Source organism: Microcaecilia unicolor, chromosome 5 (assembly GCF_901765095.1).
Source record: "Microcaecilia unicolor chromosome 5, aMicUni1.1, whole genome shotgun sequence".
In the NCBI taxonomy this organism is placed as follows: domain Eukaryota; kingdom Metazoa; phylum Chordata; class Amphibia; order Gymnophiona; family Siphonopidae; genus Microcaecilia; species Microcaecilia unicolor.
The window spans coordinates 3,269,120-3,290,104 of record NC_044035.1 but is presented as its reverse complement, the minus strand read 5'-3'; the positions used below and the strand labels follow the sequence as shown (position 1 = coordinate 3,290,104).

The 20,985-nt window shown below is 43.7% G+C and overlaps 1 protein-coding gene across 1 annotated transcript in view; it reads left to right on the top strand.

Moving 5' to 3' along the window:
* The window catches only part of HTRA1 (HtrA serine peptidase 1), a gene marked incomplete at its 5' end in the record, with an annotated part of 125,746 nt that overhangs the window by 22,919 nt on the left and 81,842 nt on the right, over positions 1-20,985 (top strand). Inside the window, one exon of the mRNA XM_030204704.1 lies at positions 3,147-3,351. Coding sequence (XP_030060564.1) covers positions 3,147-3,351 — 205 coding nt within the window. The remainder of the gene's footprint in view (positions 1-3,146; positions 3,352-20,985) is intronic.

Below are 20,985 nucleotides of genomic sequence, written 5' to 3'. Positions count from 1 at the left end.
AAGGATTCTGGTATTGAAGTTGATGCAAGGGCCAGCATGGATTTGTTTTTCAAGGATCTATTAAACACACCATGTAAGGGAAAGGGAATGGGACTTGATGTATCACCTTTCTGTGGTTTTTGCAACTACATTCAAAGCGGTTTACATAGTATATACAGGTCCTTATTTGTACCTGGGGCAATGGAGGGTTAAGTGACTTGCCCAGAGTCACAAGGAGCTGCAGTGGGAATTGAACTCAGTTCCCCAGGATCAAAAGTCCACTGCACTAACCACTAGGCTACTCCTCCACTAGTGACATTCCATGTAGAAGCCTGCCCTTGCGGCCGCACAGGCTTCTGTTTCTGTGAGTCTGACGTACGTGCAGGACGTCAGACTCACAGAAACAGAAGCCTGCGCGGTCGCATTGCTGATCTGCAAGGGCCGACTTCTACATGGAATGTTGCTAGTGGAATAGCAACATTCCATGTAGAATCTCAAATAGTAGCAATATTCCATGTAGAATCTACAAACAGGGAAAGGGAAATTTGACTTGATATACTGCCTGTCCGTGGTTTTTTTGCAACTACATTCAAAGCAGCAATAGCAAGACTTGACCCAGCAATACCTCTGTGAGCTCTCTCAGTGGTCTAGGATGTATTTGATCAAGTGCCATGACTTTGTCCAAGATTAATTTTCCAAACTATTTATAAACAGTACAGTATCTAATGCCTCCCTCATATGTACAGTATTTGTGTCATCTGTGACCTTCTCTAGACCGAACAGAAGCATTTGTCTAGCATTTCTGCTCTTCCCTTTTCAGTTTCTGCACATTGGTTCTCAGTACCTTTGAGTCTCGTAATTCCACATCTTCCTTTCCCCAATATCCCTGAAAAATATCTTGTCACCCTGCTCTATATCTTTAGTCATTTTTACTTCTATCTTTGCTTTTGGCAGTCTGACTTCTTTCTTTGCCTCTTTCCACTTTGTACAGTATTCTTGGTTGTGTTCCTCCTTCTGTGATCTTCCGTATTTTGTAAATGCTCCTTTTCTGCCTTGATTTTTATTTATTTATTTATTCAAGACTTGATATACTGCTTTCTCTGTCAGACAGGGCAAAGCGGTTAACAAACGAAAACATAAAAGATAAAAAAAGAAAGAAACCCAGACACACAAGAACATACATAACCAAAAATAGGTCCTCTTACTCGGGTACTAGCACCCCAGTTCTGCCGAGCATCGCTCGTATGCACAGGCCTGCTGAAACAGCCAGGCTTTGAGCGATGATTTGAATTTCCTTTGCACGGGTTAGGGGCACAGAATTCCATAAGTGAGAAGCAAGAAAGAAAAAGACGCCATGACGGGTTATCTCCATTTGAGCCAGGCAGAACCCTGGCAAAATCAAGCGGTGGTTGTTGACAGAGCTCAGGACCCACGTTGGGGAGTAGGGAACAGCGTTGACAGATAAGATGGTGTGCCTTGACGATAAGCTTTGAAGGTCAGGATTAGGGGTTTAAACTGGATGCAAAATGCAATGGGTAAACCAATGATGGTCCTTTAAAACATATGTGATGTAGTTGAATTTCTGTAGGTGACAAAGGAGGCAGATGGCTGTATTTTGCAAGGTCTGGAGCCTCTTAAGCAGAGACTTAGAAATCCCCAAATAAATGAGGTTGCAGTAATTTAGTCTTGTCATAAACAGGGATAAGATTAATGAGTGAAATGTATCGTGATCAAAGAGTGAGCGGAGTGATCAGAACTGATGCAAAAGAAAAAACTGTGACTTACAGAGAGAGGTTGGAATCGAGAAGCACTACATTGGTGAACCATACTTCAATGCAGACACTTGTAGGGTTTGTCTTTGTTGTTGTTTATATTTTTATGTTTCACTCTATATAATTTATTCTGAAATAGATTTTTATTATTGATTTTATTATTATTGGCACATTGTGTAGTGGAGCTGTTGGAGGTTTATTTAGGGGCTCATTCTCAAAGCTCTTAGACTTACAAAGTTCCATCGGTTACTCTGAGGCGGCATTTCAAGGGCTAGGCTATATTTGTATTGATAGCAGTGATGTCCAGCTACTATGCAGATACATTTGTCGATTGAAGGAGACTGCAGAACTGGCTTTTCTAGTTTGAATACATTTGCTTAAGATTAAGAGCATATTAAGTGACCCTGCTTAAACGATAGGGCTGCTAATAGTCAGCATTATGATAAACAGATGCATTTTTTGCATTATCCACAGCTGACTTTCTGAATATTTTTCCTGATTATGTATAGGAATACAGGGGAGACTTTGCTATCAATATGTGTGAGTGTGAGGGATTTGTTGGGGAAAGGAAGAGGCTATCGGAGATGTGTAAGGGGCATGGGGCATAGAAGGGGGTTGTTATCAGCAGCATATGATACAGAATGATAGACTTACCACCCAGGAATGCTAAAAAATCATCCCGCTAACGCATGCGTCAAACTTCTCCTACTTGAGCACACAATTCTGGAACGCGCTGCCGCGCAACTTAAAAACGATGTATGAACTAATTACCTTCCGCAAACTACTGAAGACCCATCTCTTTAACAAGGCATACCACAAAGATCAACAAATGTGAACTCCTATACATATCTCCAGAACTGTCTTACAATATTTGCTTGTTAAACTACTATCATGTTTTTATCAATATCATGTTACCCAAGTTCCTTCTGTAATAGTAAATGTATATTTTTCTTATGTATTTCCACCATTCATGATGTATTGTAAGCCACATTGAGCCTGCAAAGAGGTGGGAAAATGTGGGATACAAATACAACAAATAATAATAATATTATAATTGTAAGGAGTATGGCTGGTAGGGGTTGTTAACAGTATACATGATGCAAAAGGTATGTAAAGAAGGGGGGTTTCGGTTAGAATGACCTATTCTGTATACTGGGGATAGGATTATGACAGTATTATAAAACTCTTCACCTGTAGGTCACCATTCAGTTCTAGCTTAGGTTGAAAGGGACTTAGAAATGTCTCTGTGAAATGAACTGGAGGCTTTATTCTGCTTGTAGACACTCCTGTCAAATTCTGTAATACTGTGAACATTGTCACTGATCGAAGAGGATAGAGGTGAGCAGGCCATTTTTTCTCCCTTCAGTTGAGTAATTCCTTTCTTGTTTCTTGCAGGCTGCCATATTCCAAAAGGGAGATTCAGGCCGCCAGTGGCTCAGGGTTTGTCGTATCCGAGGAAGGTCTCATTGTCACCAACGCTCACGTGGTCACCAATAAGCACAGAGTGAAAGTAGAGCTGAAGGACGGGGCCACATATGAGGCAAAGATCATCGATGTGGATGAGAAGGCGGATATAGCACTTATTAAAATTGACCCTCAGGTAAGCTGGGGTGTGCACTGGCTTGTTCTCAGATGATGATAAAGGCCAATAATCTGGTAGAGGCTGGTAGGTGCCCTGGTGTCCCTGCATGAGGGTCAACGCTTTGGAATCTCTCTTTCAGCAGCATTTATTTGAATGATATCATCTTATTATATTTGGGTGTCTATGGCACAGAGAGAGAGAGAGAAAATGGCATATTCAGGAGTATATCAGAGTGATCTTGATTAATATTCAGTGACTTCTTTTTGGTCTTCAGAAGACTATGAGAGTGAGACTTGTCTCTCCTTGAACAGAAATGAGGCTAGAGTTTCTTAGAAACCGCTGCTCCTCTGTGTCTTAAGATTTAGGTGTTTGTGTGCTAGATAAAGTTACTTGACAGGGCGCTGTCCACCACAAACTGGAAAAACAAAGTACAACCAGGTCCAGAGACACCAGGAAGGCCAAATAAGGAAGCAGAAGAATCCGGTGTGGCAAAATTGATTTAGTATCAAATGTCGGCATCAGGAGTGTGATGTCCATGGTGAGGGACATCAACTTTAAAATAGTGATCAATGCACTGATTCCTCAGGAGTTTCTTGTAAAAGGCATGAAATGCCAGCTTAAGCTGAAGAATGATCTAAAATCCGGCAGCTAAGATTTAATGCTAAAACATGCACATAAGGTTATATTTGAAAATAATGCCCCCCCCCCCCCCATTCATAGAGAGGAATATTAGAGGTTAAACATTAGTATAGTAAATAAGATGGAAAATGACTAAATGCTGTCTTTACCAGATGCAGGAAACTTTTATTAGACATAAACAAGTTTGGAAGAAAACAGGGAAGTGAATGAGATGCATGCAGATGTCTGAGCATACAGATGATGCATGGAATAATGTATGATAGTTCCGCATTGCTATAAATGTTAGATATTTACTGGAACCACTAGCAGTTTTAGAAACTACCCTGAACCCCTGTATTCCAACTAAGAACACAAAAAGATCAGCATGTACATTCTTTAATCTCCACTATCCCAGCTGCAAAGGAATTAAATATAAATCCACATATGCTTCATCTTCTCCTACAGAAATATGCAACTATGGAACGCACTACCAAAGTCCTAGCAATCTTCCGAAAACTACTGAAAACCAACCTGTTCAAAAAAGCGTACCATAATGATCTATCCTAAATACTAGACAACTAGACTCTACATGAGCTAGACAAAACCGAAATCTTCACACTAGACTGATAACCTACGCGCTACTAATGAAAGCTACGCAATGCGCCCTACCACTTTATTTCACATACCGGAAATGAACTTTCTATAGCTGATTGTCTAACTTATTCTATAATTCACTCTATCATTTAGGAACTTCAAGGCAATACCACTATCCTGCTTATAATCGAACGAGAAAAACGCCCAAGTTCCGCCCTAAATCGGGAGATGGACGTTTATCTCACAAAAACGAATAACGCGGTATAATCGAAAGCCAAACTTGGACGTTTTCAACTGCACTCCATCGCGGAAGCGTACAAAGTTGACGGGGGCGTGTCAGAGGTGTGGTGAAGGTGGGACTGGGGCATGGTTATCACCCGAACAGAGATGGGCGCCTTTCGCCGATAATGGGAAAAAAGTATGCATTTGTAGCTAGAATTTAGGGCACTTTTCCTGGACCCTGTTTTTTCACGAATAAGGCCCCAAAAAGTGCCCTAAATGACCAGATTACCACCAGAGGGAATCGGGGATGACCTCCCCTGACTCCCCCAGTGGTCACTAACCCCCTCCCACCACAAAAAATGATGTTTCACAACTTTTTCTTTTCACCCTCAAATGTCATACCCACCTCCCTGGCAGCAGTATGCAGGTTACTGGAGCAATTGTTAGGGGGTGCAGTGGACTTCAGGCAGGTGGACCCAGGCCCATCCCCCCCCTACCTGTTACAATTGTGCTGCTTAATGCGTTAGTCGTCCAACCCCCCCAAACCCACTGTACCCACATGTAGGTGCCCCCCTTCACCCCTTAGGGCTATAGTAATGGTGTAGACTTGTGGGCAGTGGGTTTTGAGGGGGATTTGGGGGGCTCAACACACAAGGGAAGGGTGCTATGCACCTGTGAGCTCTTTTACCTTTTTTTTTGTTTTTGTAAAAGTGCCGCCTAAGGTGCCCGGTTGGTGTCCTGGCATGTGAGGGGGACCAGTGCACTACGAATCCTGGCCCCTCCCACGAACAAATGCCTTGGATTTATTCATTTTTGAGCTGGGCGCTTTCATTTTCCATTATCGCTGAAAAACAAAAATGCCCAGCTCACAAATTGTCGGCTAAAACATGGATGTCTATTTTTTTCGAAAATACGGTTCGGTCCGCCCCTTCACGGACCCGTTCTCGGAGATAAACGCCCATGGAGATAGACGTTTTTGTTCGATTATGCCCCTCCTCGTATTCTTCTTTACCATTTATGCACCTTAATGCAATACCAGTTGTATTTCTATGTCCGGAAATGACGATCGCCATTACGGCATAATGTAATCCACATTGAGCCTGCAAATTGGTGAGAAAATGTGGGATACAAATGCAACAAATAAAATAAAATTTGCAGATGTAAGCAGAATATAATCTAGCCAATGATTTTTCAAAGTTTGTGTCCCATGATTTGTGATGTAATCAGTTAATTTATAACTTAATGCATTCTTAATAAAAGACCTGAGGGATTTTGAGAGAGTTCTGGGTGGCCTCACTGCCATTATGTGAAACTCTCAGTTCTCTCTCCCAAAGGATCTATATTTTTTTATTGGTGGTGTGTGTGTGGCTTTCTTTCTTTTGCCCTCCTAGAGATTGAAGTAAAGAGCCAGGTATTTATCCTGCCCTGATGGGGTCTTAGGCAATCAATGTATTGGGGAAATAAAAACCCCAGAATGGTAAAATACTTCTATGGAAGAAGGAAGAGAAGGATTTTGTGGGTGATCATATGTGATGATTTTAAGTTGGCCAAATAGGTGGAAAAGGAGAACTTGAAGTTCTGGAGGCCGCACCTTCAGAAAGTCAGGATGGAGTCAGTTCAGAGGGCTAAAATGGTCAATGGTCCTTGTCATAAAGTGTGTGGGGACAGACTTAAAGATCTCAATATGTATACTGTGGGAGAGGGGAGATATGATAACAGACATTTAAATACCCCTGTGGCATAAATTATCAGGAAGTGGAGCTCTTTAACTGAAAGAAAGCTCTGGACTGAGGGGCACAGGATGAAGGTGAAAGGGGACAGACTCAGGAGTAACCTAAGGAAATTCTACTTCATGGAATGGGTGGTGGACGTGTGGAATAGCCTCCTGGTGGAGGTGGTGGAGACAAGGACCGTATCTGAATTCAGAAAAGCTTGAGAAAAGCACAGAGGATCTCTGAGGGAGCAGTTGGTGTAGATGGGTGTCTAGACTGTATATGTCATATGGTCTTTATGTGCCGTCATTTTCTGTTTCCTATGTGTTGATCAGTTGTTAAGCATATGCGGTATATTGTGGTGTCTTCCCAGAGTTCTGGTTTCATACTGGGCGCTATAGGGAGGGAAGCTTAGAAGAAATGTGAGAAAATAGTTTTTGGGGTGGTCGATATTCAGCTGGTGGTGGTCAGCATTCTTTTAACTGCCACCACCTGAGTATATAGTACTACTACTACTAAACATTTCTAAAGCGCTACTAGGGTTACGCAGCGCTGTACAATTTACATAGAGGGACAGTCCCTGCTCAAAGAGCTTACAATCTAGTAGACAAGTGAACGGTCAAATTGGAGCAGTCTGGATTTACTGAACGGTAAGAGTTACAGTGGTGGAAATAAGTATTTGATCCCTTGCTGATTTTGTAAGTTTGCCCACTGACAAAGACATGAGCAGCCCATAATTGAAGGGTAGGTTATTGGTAACAGTGAGAGATAGCACATCACAAATTAAATCCGGAAAATCACATTGTGGAAAGTATATGAATTTATTTGCATTCTGCAGAGGGAAATAAGTATTTAATCCCTCTGGCAAACAAGACCTAATACTTGGTGGCAAAACCCTTGTTGGCAAGCACAGCGGTCAGACGTCTTCTGTAGTTGATGATGAGGTTTGCACACATGTCAGGAGGAATTTTGGTCCACTCCTCTTTGCAGATCATCTCTAAATCATTAAGAGTTCTGGGCTGTCGCTTGGCAACTCGCAGCTTCAGCTCCCTCCATAAGTTTTCAATGGGATTAAGGTCTGGTGACTGGCTAGGCCACTCCATGACCCTAATGTGCTTCTTCCTGAGCCACTCCTTTGTTGCCTTGGCTGTATGTTTTGGGTCATTGTCGTGCTGGAAGACCCAGCCACGACCCATTTTTAAGGCCCTGGCGGAGGGAAGGAGGTTGTCACTCAGAATTGTACGGTACATGGCCCCATCCATTCTCCCATTGATGCGGTGAAGTAGTCCTGTGCCCTTAGCAGAGAAACACCCCCAAAACATAACATTTCCACCTCCATGCTTGACAGTGGGGACGGTGTTCTTTGGGTCATAGGCAGCATTTCTCTTCCTCCAAACACGGCGAGTTGAGTTCATGCCAAAGAGCTCAATTTTTGTCTCATCTGACCACAGCACCTTCTCCCAATCACTCTCGGCATCATCCAGGTGTTCACTGGCAAACTTCAGACGGGCCGTCACATGTGCCTTCCGGAGCAGGGGGACCTTGCGGGCACTGCAGGATTGCAATCCGTTATGTCGTAATGTGTTACCAATGGTTTTCGTGGTGACAGTGGTCCCAGCTGCCTTGAGATCATTGACAAGTTCCCCCCTTGTAGTTGTAGGCTGATTTCTAACCTTCCTCATGATCAAGGATACCCCACGAGGTGAGATTTTGCGTGGAGCCCCAGATCTTTGTCGATTGACAGTCATTTTGTACTTCTTCCATTTTCTTACTATGGCACCAACAGTTGTCTCCTTCTCGCCCAGCGTCTTACTGATGGTTTTGTAGCCCATTCCAGCCTTGTGCAGGTGTATGATCTTGTCCCTGACATCCTTAGACAGCTCCTTGCTCTTGGCCATTTTGTAGAGGTTAGAGTCTGACTGATTCACTGAGTCTGTGGACAGGTGTCTTTCATACAGGTGACCATTGCCGACAGCTGTCTGTCATGCAGGTAACGAGTTGATTTGGAGCATCTACCTGGTCTGTAGGGGCCAGATCTCTTACTGGTTGGTGGGGGATCAAATACTTATTTCCCTCTGCAGAATGCAAATAAATTCATATACTTTCCACAATGTGATTTTCCGGATTTAATTTGTGATGTGCTATCTCTCACTGTTACCAATAACCTACCCTTCAATTATGGGCTGCTCATGTCTTTGTCAGTGGGCAAACTTACAAAATCAGCAAGGGATCAAATACTTATTTCCACCACTGTATATAGTGCCGGACCGTGTCTGCATAAATAGTGTATCTGTGTTTAAAAAAGGTTTGGACAAGTTCCTGGAGGAGAAGTCCATAGTCTGTTATTGAGATGGACATGGGGAAACCACTGATTGCCCGGGATTAGTAGCATGGAATGTTTCTACTAATTGGGTACTTGTGACCAGAAGTGTAGCCAGGTTGAGATGTCAGGGGGGGGGGGGGGGGGCACTGTTGGAAGCAGGATACTGGGTTAGATGATCCATTGGTCTGACTCAGTATGGCTATTCTTATGTTCATGTTATCATGTTACCTCCCCCCCCCTTCTGATACAGCATCACTGGTTGCCAGTAGCTTATCAAATAAATTATAAAATTCTCACATTAACTCACAAAACACTGTAATGGGACTTCCAGCTTATTTGTTTTCAGTTATCATCCTTTACACATGCCCTTCGTTTCCTCAGTGATCGTCGTTTACGCATTCCCAATGTATCCTCAGATCATCTTGAGTCAAGTTGCTCCTCGGCCATGTTCTACCTGGCACCATCTCTTTGGAACTCACTTACAAAACAGCTGCTTCTTGAGTTTTCCTTTTTCTAAATTAAAGAACGCTCTAGAAACCTACCTCTTTTCTTCTGCCTTTGACCTACTGTCCTAATTTTTCTTCTATTTCTCGCTATTTGCTGCTGTTTTGTTCTTAGTTTGTCCTATGTCTTCTATCCTATTGAAATTGCTGTTCCTTTCCTTTCCTTTTATTAATTGATTTTTAACTTGTACACTGCTTTGCTGTTTTCTATAAAAAGCGGTATATTAAGCTGAATAAAGCATAAGTGCACTGAACTGGCAATCAGAGCTTGCACGTTTGCCGAAAGGCACATTTTTGCAGAGTGACTGTTCTTAGTGAGGATTAGGGTGCAGCAGGGAGGAGAAGGAAGGAAAGTGGAAATGTCTGGCTGCTTTCTCAGCCTTAAACCTTCAGGATGTATTAGTCATGTCGAGAGTTTGGGAAGTCGGGCAGAGAGTGGCGCGCAGTCTTATGCCAGCCTGTTGGGCAGGAACTGTAACACCCAGCATCTTCCCTTGGCAGAAGGAACAGACACACGCCTGTTGTATAAAAGCCAAAACTTCTGTCATGTGATCTGTGTTTCTAGGCCAGCATGTCTTTGGAGCCCAGCAGCAGTCTGGCTGCTCTGTAGCTCTCGGAGCTGTCTCTAGCTGCTTCCCTGTGTGCCCTCTAGTCCTGTGAGCTGTCTCTTGCAGTTATTCTGATCAGTTGTCTTTGATACTTTTATGTTTTCTCTGTAGGCCTTGGGGGTTCTCACTAGCTGTTCTTGCATTTTCTATTTCTAGTTACTCTTGCATTTTCCCTCTCTCTAGGTTTTGGGGCTGTCTCACTATTGTTGTTTTTGTCTGTTCCTGGGACCTGTCTCTAGCTACTCTTGTGTTTTCTCTCTAGGTTTGAGGGCTGTCTCTAGGTATTGTGTTTTCTTTCTCTTTCTCTCTCTCTCTGGCCCTGGGGGCTGCCTCTACTTGCTCTTGTGTTTTTTTTCTCTCTCTAGTCCTGTTCCAGGGGCGTAGCCAGACACCCAATTTTGGGTGGGCCTGGGCATAAGATGGGTGGGCAGAAGAACCTCTCCCTGTCCCACGGGTGATTTGGTCTCTCCTCTTGCCTGCATGCCATATGGTCTCTCAAACATCCTCCCTCTCCCGTATACCTTTTAAATAGCAGATTTTCATCAGCAGCGAGCAGCAACTAATACACACTGCTTATGTTGGCCCCACACCCTTCCTTCTGATGCAGCTTCCTGTTTCCGCCTAGGCAGAAATACATCAGAGGGAAGGCTGTGGGGCCGATGTGAGCAGTATGTATGTCACTGCAGGCAAAGATCTGCTACTTACAAGGTATGCAGGAGGGACACTTGTTGGGAGTTTTCAGCTGGTGGGGCTTGGGGATCCCTGCCAGCCACATCATAGGTATGCTGCTACTGGCTGGGCCTGAACCCAAAGTGGGTGGGCCTGGGCCCACCCAAGCCCACCCTTGGCTACGCCACTGCCCTGTTCTACCTTTTCAATGGCTGCAAAGTGTACAACTCTTTCCTTCAGACATCTGTGCTATGCACATCATTGAGTGAAGGGCAGGAGGGGCTTTTCTGTGTCATCAAGGCTCAGTTTTGGCTTGCTTGGTGGGACAGAGATCATGTGAACTTCTTCCCCTTGGGCTTTGTTTTAGTTTGCAAAGGGAATGTGTGCACTTTGACGATGCCATAGGTATAAGGTTGGGGTGGACACTTGCACCTGTAGTTCCCGGATTACTTTTTGGCGATCTTGGTTTTGTGATCTGTATTGAACCAATTTTGTCATTTGTGGAATAAAAGAATCAAGTAACACTAGTAAAAGAAGCCCGTTTCAGAGCAAATGAAACGAGTCCTAGCAAGGTTTTCGTCGCCAACACCCCCCCCCCGCTCCCTGGCCAACCCCTTCGTTGTTCTGGCATTGCTTTGCCCCCAACATCATGACATTTGACGCGAGGGCGGGGCCCAGAGCGATTTCCCACCCTCCCCCCACCTCCCTGCCTCCCTCCCTGCCAACCCCTTCGTTGTTCTGGCATTGCTCCGCCCCCAACGTCATGACATTTGACACGAGGGCGGGGCCCAGAGCGATTTCCCACCCTCCCCCCGCCTCCTTGCCTCCCTCCCTGCCAACCCCTTCGTTGTTCTGCCATTGCTCCGCCCTCGAGGGCGGGGCCTGGAACTATTTCCCACCCCCTGCCTCCCTCCCTGCCAACCCCTTCGTTGTTCTGCCCGGAGCGATTTTGGTGGCTTCACCACCATGAACCTTCGAACCTTTTTGAAGGAAGTCAGAGCTTGGCTTCACTGACGTCAGTGTCCTCAGAACGTTGAGGGTGAGTTTTATTATAGTAGATAACACCTGATTTTTGAGCAGGTAGAATTTTGCCTGACCCCTGACCTACAGACAGTCTTGCGAATGTCTCCTCTCAATATGGGGAAAGGTAGACATGCTGCTCCACAATTCTTGGGTTTTCAGCTGCTTTGAAAGTTTTTAATCTGCAGGCAGCTGCTTTATGCTAGTAAAATCCATTTTTTACGCACTGAAAATACTTTGAAAATTGGGTTTTGAGAAAAGAATTTTGAAACTCAGTCTGCAAACAAATTTTCAACTGGAAACGTTTCCTGAATTTCTTGGAAAAACTTAATAAATAGAAACAAAACAGAGAAAAGAAAATAAGATACCTTTTTTTATTGGACTTAATACATTTATTTTTATTTTTTGAAAGGTAACCCTTCTTCAGATTTGTGTTTCCGATCTGAAGGGTTACCTTTGAAAGCTAATCAAAAATGTTAGTCCAATAAAAAGGTATCATCTTATTTTCTTTCCTATGTTTTGTTTTATTTATATTTATCACATTTTAAAAGTGGACTAACACGGCTACCATACCACTTTACTCAAGTTGGAAAAACTTCAAATAAAAAATGTATTAAAAAAAAGACAGAACTTTGTGTGGTACAGTGTGAATATTTTTCTACCCAGGTATTTTGGACCTGCATAGGAGCCAGTGTACAGTATATACAAGAATTTATGGATAGTAAATGCCACGAGAACTTACCATCCACAACCAAAGTCACCCATATTTTTAGGGTGATATATAGCCTTTCAAGAGCCAACCAAAGCAAATGAAAGTGCATGCATTATTTGGGGAAGGTGGATCAATTTTCACACCTTGCTTTTGTGTGATATCCTACATCTAACAGTGGCCAATCCAGATCACAAGTACCTGGCAGAAACCCAATTAGTAGCAAAATCCCATGCTACCAATCCCAGGGCAAGCAGTGGCTTCCCCCATGTTCATCTTAATAACGAACTATGGACTTTTCCTCCAAGAACTTACGAGACTGGGAGACTGGGTGGCTAAATGGCAGATGACGTTTAATGTGAGCAAGTGCAAGGTGATGCATGCGGGAAAAAAGAACCCGAATTATATTATCATCCCATGGCTTTTCCTACCATCTCTATGCTGATGACTCCCAAATCTACCTTTCTACCCCTGATATCTCACCTTGCATCCAAACCAAAGTTTCAGCGTGCTTGTCTGACATTGCTGCCTGGATGTCTCAACGCCACCTGAAATTAAATATGACCAAAACCGAGCTTCTCATTTTCCCCCCCAAACCCACCTCCCCGCTCCCCCCGTTTTCTATTTCTGTTGATGGCTCTCTCATTCTCCCTGTCTCCTCAGCTCGAAACCTTGGGGTCATCTTTGACTCTTCTCTCTCCTTCCCTGCTCATATCCAGCAGACCGCCAAAACCTGTCGTTTCTTTCTTTACAACATCCGTAAAATCCGCCCCTTTCTTTCCGAGCACTCTACCAAAACCCTCGTCCACACCCTTGTCACCTCTCGTTTAGACTACTGCAATCTGCTTCTTGCTGGCCTCCCACTTAGTCACCTCTCCCCTCTCCAGTCGGTTCAAAACTCTGCTGCCCGTCTCATCTTCCGCCAGGGTCGCTTTACTCATACTACCCCTCTCCTCAAGACCCTTCACTGGCTCCCTATCCGTTTTCGCATCCTGTTCAAACTTCTTCTACTAACCTATAGATGTATTCACTCTGCTACTCCCCAGTGTCTCTCCACACTCGTCCTTCCCTACACCCCTTCCCGTGCACTCCGCTCCATGGATGGATCCTTCTTGTCTGTTCCCTTCTCCACTACTGCCAACTCCGGACTTCGCGCCTTTTGTCTCGCTGCACCCTACGCCTGGAGTGGACTTCCTGAGCCCCTGCGTCTTGCCCCATCCTTGGCCACCTTTGGGTCTAGACTGAAAGCCCACCTCTTTGGCATTGCTTTTGACTCGTAACCACTTGTAACCACTCGCCTCCACCTACCCTCCTCTCTTCCTTCCCGTTCAGATTGATTGATTTGATTTGCTTACTTTATTTATTTTTTGTCTATTAGATTGTAAGCTCTTTGAGCAGGGACTGTCTTTCTTCTATGTTTGTGCAGCGCTGCGTATGCCTTGTAGCGCTATAGAAATGCTAAATAGTAGTAATAGTAGTAGTAGTAGTATAGCTATGTCATGCAAGGTTCCACGTTAGGAGTTACGGACCAAGAAAGGGATCTGGGTGTCATCGTCGATAATACACTGAAACCTTCTGCTCAGTGTGCTGCTGCAGCTCGGAAAGCAAATAGAATGTTGGGTATTATTAGGAAAGGTATGGAAAACAGGTATGAGGATGTTATAATGCCGTTATATAGCTCCATGGTGCGACTGCACCTTGAGTATTGTGTTCAATTCTGGTCGCCGCATCTCAAGAAAGGTATAGTAGAATTGGAAAAGGTGCAGCGAAGGGCGACTAAAATGATAGTGGGGATGGGACGACTTCCCTATGAAGAAAGACTAAGGAGGCTAGGGCTATTCAGCTTGGAGAAGAGACGGCTGAGGGGAGACATGATAGGTATATAAAATAATGAGTGGAGTGGAACAGGTGGATGTGAAGCGTCTGTTCACGCTTTCCAAAAATACTAGGACTAGGGGGCATGCGATGAAACTACAGTGTAGTAAATTTAAAACAAATCGGAGAAAATGTTTCTTCACCCAACGCGTAATTAAACTCTGGAATTCGTTGCCGTAGAACGTGGTGAAGGCGGTTAGCTTAACAGAGTTAAAAAGGGGTTAGACGGTTTCCTAAAGGACAAGTCCATAAACCGCTACTAAATGGACTTGGGAAAAATCCAAAATTCCAGGAATAACATGTATAGAATGTTTGTACGTTTGGGAAGCTTGCCAGGTGCCCTTGGCCTGGATTAGCCGCTGTCGTGGACAAGATGCTGGGCTCGATGGACCCTTGGTCTTTTCCCACTGTGGCATTACTTATGTAAACTTTTTTAAAATCTAGATATGCTAACCGCTGTTACCACATCCTCTGGCAATGAGTTCCAGAGCTTAACAATTTGTTGAATGAAAAAATATTTCCTTTTTTTTTTTTTAAAGTATTTCCAAGTAATTTCATTGAGTGTCCCCTGGTCTTTGTACTTTTTTCAAACAGTGAAAAATCAATTCCGTTTTAGCTGTTCTACACTACTTAGGATTTTGTACACCTCAATCCTATCTCTCCTCAGCCATCTCTTTTCCATGCCGAAGAGCCCTAACCTCTTTAGCCTTTCCTCATATGAGAGGAGTTCATCCCCTTTTCTAATTCCGCTATATCTTTTTTGAGATACAGTGACCAGAATAGAACGCAATACTCAAGTTGCACCATGGAGCGGTACAGAGGCATTATAGTATTCTCTGTCTTGTTTTCCATCCCTTTACTAATAATTCCTAGCATTCTGCTGCTTTTTTGGCCACCACCAAACACTGGGCAGAAGATTTTAGACTATTGTCTACAATGACACTTAGATCTGTTTCTTGGGTGCTGACCTCCAAGGTGGACCCTAGCATCAAGTAATTATGATTTAGATTATTCTTCCCAATGTGCATCACATTGCATTTGTCTACATTAAATTTCATTTGCCATTTGGATGCCCACTTTTCCATTTCCTAATGTGTTCCTGCAATTTTTTACAGTCCATATGTGTGTTAACAAATTTGAATAGTTTAGTGGCATTTGCAAATTTAATCACCTCACTTGTCATTCCGATTTCCAGATCATTTATAAATATGTTAAGTAGCACCGGTCCCAATACAGATCCCTACGATGCTCCACTATTCACCCTCTTCCACTAAGAAAAATGGCCATTTAACCCTAATCCACAACATAGTTTCCTATCCCATGGCTTTTTAATTTTCTCAGGAGTTTCTCATGAGGAACTTTATCAAAAGCTTTCTGAAAATCTAGATAAACTACATCAATAGGTTCACCTTTATGCACATGTTTATTCACGCATTCAAAGAAATGAAGCACACTGGAGAGACAAAACTTCCCTTGGCTGAATCCATATTGACTCTGTCTCATTAAACCATGTTTGTCTGTTCACGCTTTCCAAAAATACTAGGACTAGGGGGCATGCGATGAAACTACAGTGTAGTAAATTTAAAACAAATCGGAGAAAATTTTTCTTCACCCAACGTGTAATTAAACTCTGGAATTCGTTGCCGGAGAAAGTGGTGAAGGCGGTTAGCTTAGCAGAGTTTAAAAAGGGGTTGGATGGTTTCCTAAAGGACAAGTCCATAAACCGCTACTAAACGGACTTGGAAAAATCCAAAATTCCAGGAATAACATGTATAGAATGTTTGTACGTTTGGGAAGCTTGCCAGGTGCCCTTGGCCTGGATTGGCCGCTGTCGTGGACAGGATGCTGGGCTCGATGGACCCTTGGTCTTTTCCCAGTGTGGCATTACTTATGTACTTATGTACTTATGTACTTATGTACTTATGTGTTCTATAATTGTATTCTTTATAATAGTTTCCACTATTTTGCCCGGCACTGAAGTCAGGCTTACCGGTCTGTAATTTCCCAGATCACACCTGGAACCCTTGGTGTTAAAGTGGCCACCATACTACTGATGATATTAAACAGGAGATCACTAACAGCAAATCAGCAATTTCATGTCTGAGTTACCCTGGGGTGCATACCATCTGGTCCAGGTGATTTACTACTCTTTAATTTGGCTCACTACATCTTCCAGTTCCTTCGCACCATCACCGTTGAGGACCATTTCTGGTACATCTTCAGTAAAGACTGAAGCAAAGAATTAATTCAATCTTTCTGCTAGGGTCTTGTCCTCCCTGAGTTTCTTTTGAATATTGTCATTAGGCATGTTTGGACTTTAGATCAATGTTTCCAGTTAGATAATCCAGTGCAACTGGACATTGTGAATGCTTGCAGTGTTTTTAGTGACTATGATGGCATAGAGAATTGGTTCTGTTCTGATGGTGTGTACGACATCATTCTCTATCATTCTCCTTCTCTGCGCATATCCAGCAGACAGCCAAGACCTGTCACTTCTTCCTCTTTAACATCAGCAAAATTCGCCATTTCCTCTCTGAGCACACCACCTGAACTCTCATCGATGCTCTCATTACCTCTCGTCTTGACTATTGCAACCTATTCCTCACCGGCCTCCCACTTAGCCATCTATCCCCCCTTCAATCCGTTCAGAACTCTGCTGCACGTCTTATATTCCGCCTGAACCGATATACTCATATCACCCCTCTCCTCAGGTCACTTCACTGGCTTCCGATCAGATACCGCATACAGTTCAAGCTTCTCCTTCTTACCTACAAATGCACTCAGTCTGCAGCCCCTCATTACCTCTCTACCCTCATCTGCCTTTACGTTCCTGCCCGAAACCTCCGCTCATAGGACAAATCCTTCCTCTCAGTACCCTTCTCCACCACCGCCAACTCCAGGCTCCGCCCATTCTGCCTCGCCTCTCCCTATGCTTGGAATAAACTTCCTGAGCCCTTACGCCAAGCCCCCTCCCTACCCATCTTCAAATCCTTGCTCAAAGCCCACCTCTTCAATGTTGCTTTCGACTGCCCCAATTTGACTGCCCCTACTTGACTGACTGTACATTTGTCCTTTAGATTGTAAGCTCTTTGAGCAGGGACTGTCCTTCTATGTTAAATTGTACAGTGCTGCGTAACCCTAGTAGCGCTTTAGAAATGTTAAATAGTAGTAGTAGTAGTAGTAGTATGCGCCCTCCCTGCCCATCTTTAAGTCCTTACTTAAAACCCATCTCTTCTCCCTTGCTTTTGGCGCCTAACCTCCTTCCCCATTCATGATACACTGACTACACTGACTACATAGTTTGTTACCTTTAGATTGTAAGCTCTCTTGAGCAGGGACTGTCCTTCCCCATGTTTTAACTTGTACAGCGCTGCGTAACCCTAGTAGCGCTATAGAAATGCTAAGTAGTAGTAGTAGTAGTATTGTGCTAGTGACATCACTGGAAATTCACAACATTTGTAGCTGTTCCTATGGGAGTGACTGTGATGTCACAAAAGAATATGTGTGACATCTCAGTTTTTGTTCTGGAGGTTTTGATATCAAGGAAAATACATTAATATCTGTCTAGGACTTGAGTGAGCGAGCTTCTCGTTCCAAAATGGGCAAAAAGTGCAGGGAAAGGGGGTGTAGGACCTTGTTTGGATAGAAGAATGTCGGATATCACTTAGGGCAGTGTTTTTCCAACTGATAGTAGAATAAGCCCTAGACACTTCAGTTTAAAGACTGGAAATTGACCCGCATGCTGTGGAGACATTTCATTACATATAAATGTATCTCACCCATATTCACTGTGGATATCCTGAAAAGCTAACTGGGTGGGAGTACTGCAAATTGACCTGAGAAGCATCAATTTAAGGAAAGGGGAGGTTGGTGCCGCACTTGAAGTGGGAGCGGAGTGGGGGCAGAGGGTATCGCCCAGAAATGGGGAATGTGCAGTGCCACTTGGGGCCTGGAGAATACAGGATGTTTCTCAGCAGGAAAGGGGTATATGGCCCTCCTTGAGTAATGCAATGGAGCATGTTAGTGAAGGGAGGGAGATGTGAGAACAGAGCACTCGGGGAGCTGTAGAGCCTAATGTGCAGGTGAAAAGAGGAACCTATACATGGGGGCCAGAGGAGGAATTAACTGTGGAACTTAGGGAAGTAAAACTGGATGAGAGAGGGTGTAAAAAAAATGTTGCTGTACACAGAAGACTCCACAAGAGCCTTAAAGTGGAGGAGTGGCCTAGTGGTTAGGGTGGTGGACTTTGGTCCTGGGGAACTGAGGAACTGAGTTTGATTCCTACTTCATGCACAGGCAGCTCCTTGTGACTGGGCAAGTCACTTAACCCTCCATTGCCCCATGTAAGCCACATTGAGCCTGCCATGAGTGGGAAAGCGCAGGGTACAAATGTAACAAAAATAAAATAGATACTATTGGAGATTCTACATGGAATGTTGCTACTATTGGAGATTCTACATGGAATGTTGCTATTCCACTAGCAACATTCCATGTAGAAGGCTGCGCAGGCTTCTGTTTCTGTGAGTCTGATACATGCAGGAAGTCCGACTCACAGAAGCAGAAGCCTGCGTGGCCACATTGGTGATCTGCAAGGGCCGACTTCTAGTGGAATAGCAACATTCCATGTAGAATCTCAAATAGTAGCAACAGTGGAGGAGTGGCCTAGTGGTTAGGGTGGTGGACTTTGGTCCTGAGGAACTGAGTTCGATTCCCACTTCAGGCACAGGCAGCTCCTTGTGACTCTGGGCAAGTCACTTAACCCTCCATTGCCCCATGTAAGCCGCATTGAGCCTGCCATGAGTGGGAAAGCGCGGGGTACAAATAAAAAGAAATAAAAAAATTAAGAGTGTGAGATCATGTTGGCCAGTGCGATGGTGTGAATTGCTTGGCTAGTGTTTATGTGGACATTTAACAAAAATACATCTTTAGCTTTGGTCATAGTTCCTGAGAATGAATCATGTATGTTGGCTGAGAGATGTGTCTCTGAAATGAGGAATGTGGTTTTGGTGATTCCTGACTGAGTACATAAATATTAGTGTGTAAGTTTCCACAGCACCATGGGGCGGAGGGGAGGGGGGGAAGAAGAGCAAAACCCCAAATCTAAAGATACAAGATGTTCTGGAACTTAAGCGTTCTCTTTAGTAAATATTACTGTTAAAACTTGAATCAACTGGTTTCCACTGGTAAACTCTTAAGTGCAGTGACATAATGTGATTCATTGCATGGATCCTAGATCTGTTTCCCTTAAGATCCACAGAGGAAAAAAAAAACAAGGCATAAGGTCAGCACCTGAAACAACTTCAGCTGTAAAATTGAAAGCTAGTTGAGGAATCCATTGAAAACCACTGGACTTGATGTTTGCGACTCCATTGCTTGCTTAGTGTGGGAACTCGCTGTTCATTCAACAGAGGAGTCAATGCGAAATGATAGCTGCAGACATGTCACTGGATACCTGAAACACTAGGCTCAACAGCTTGTGTATCCTTGTTGCTAGTGATCAGGAGTCATGGCCAGCCAAATGTGGGAAACAGAAGACACAACACATTAATAATGACCAGACAGAAGATAACACATTAATAATGCCATGTATTAAACGTAATATAAAACGGAACAACAAGCATGCATTGAAATGTCTATACGCAAATGCCAGGAGCCTGAGACATAAGATGGGAGAGCTGTACATTGCACACAATGAAAAACTGGATATCATAGGCATCTCTGAGACCTGGTGGAAGGAAGATAACCGATGGGACACAGTCATACCGGGCTACAAATTATATCGTAGTGATAGGGTGGATAGGATTGGAGGAGGGGTAGCACTGTATGTAAATGAGAACCTTGACTCAGATAGGCTGCAAATATTGCAGGAGACAAAACCCCTATTGGAATCTTTGTGGATTGAAATTCCATGTGAAAAGGGGAAAAGGACGGTGATAGGAGTGTACTACCGTCCGCCTGGCCAGGATGAGCGGACGGATACAGCAATGTCAAAGGAAATTAGGGAAGCGAATAAATTGGGCAATGTAATATTAATGGGTGATTTCAATTATCCACATATAGACTGGGTTAATGTAACATCGGTACACGCTAGGGAGGTGAAATTTCTTGATGAAATCAAGGACGGCTTCATGGAACAGCTGGTTCAGGAGCCCACAAAAGAAGGAAAAATACTAGACTTAGTCATTACTGGAGCTCATGATCTGGTGCAGGGGGTAACGGTGCGAGGGCCACTCGATAAAACAGTGATCATAATATGATCAGTTTTGATGCTGGCATTGAAGTAAGTGAACTTAGGAAATCAGATACACTAGCGTTTAACTTTAGAAAAGGTGATTACGACAAAATGAGAAAAATGGTGAAAAAAAGACTGAAAGGTGCAGGACGCAGGGTAAAAAACTTGCATCAGGCGTGCATGCTGTTTAAAAACGCCATCCTGGAGGTACAGGACAAATATATTCCGCGCATTAGAAAAAGGGGAAAAAAGACCAAATGTCAGCCGGTGTGGCTAAACAGTAAGGTAAAGGAAGTCATTAGAACCAAAAAACAATCATTCAGAAAGTGGAGAAGAGAACCGACTGAAAGTAACAAGATAAAACATAAGGAATGCCAAGCCAAATGCAAAGCGGAGATAAGGAGGGCAAAAAAGGACTGAAAAAAAGTTAACATTAGAAGCGAAAATACATAGTAAAATTTTTTTTAGATACATTAAAAGCAGGAAGCTGGCTAAAGAATCGGTTGGGCCGGACGAAAATGGTGTTAAAGGGGCGATCAGGGAAGACCGAGCTGTAGCGGAGAAATT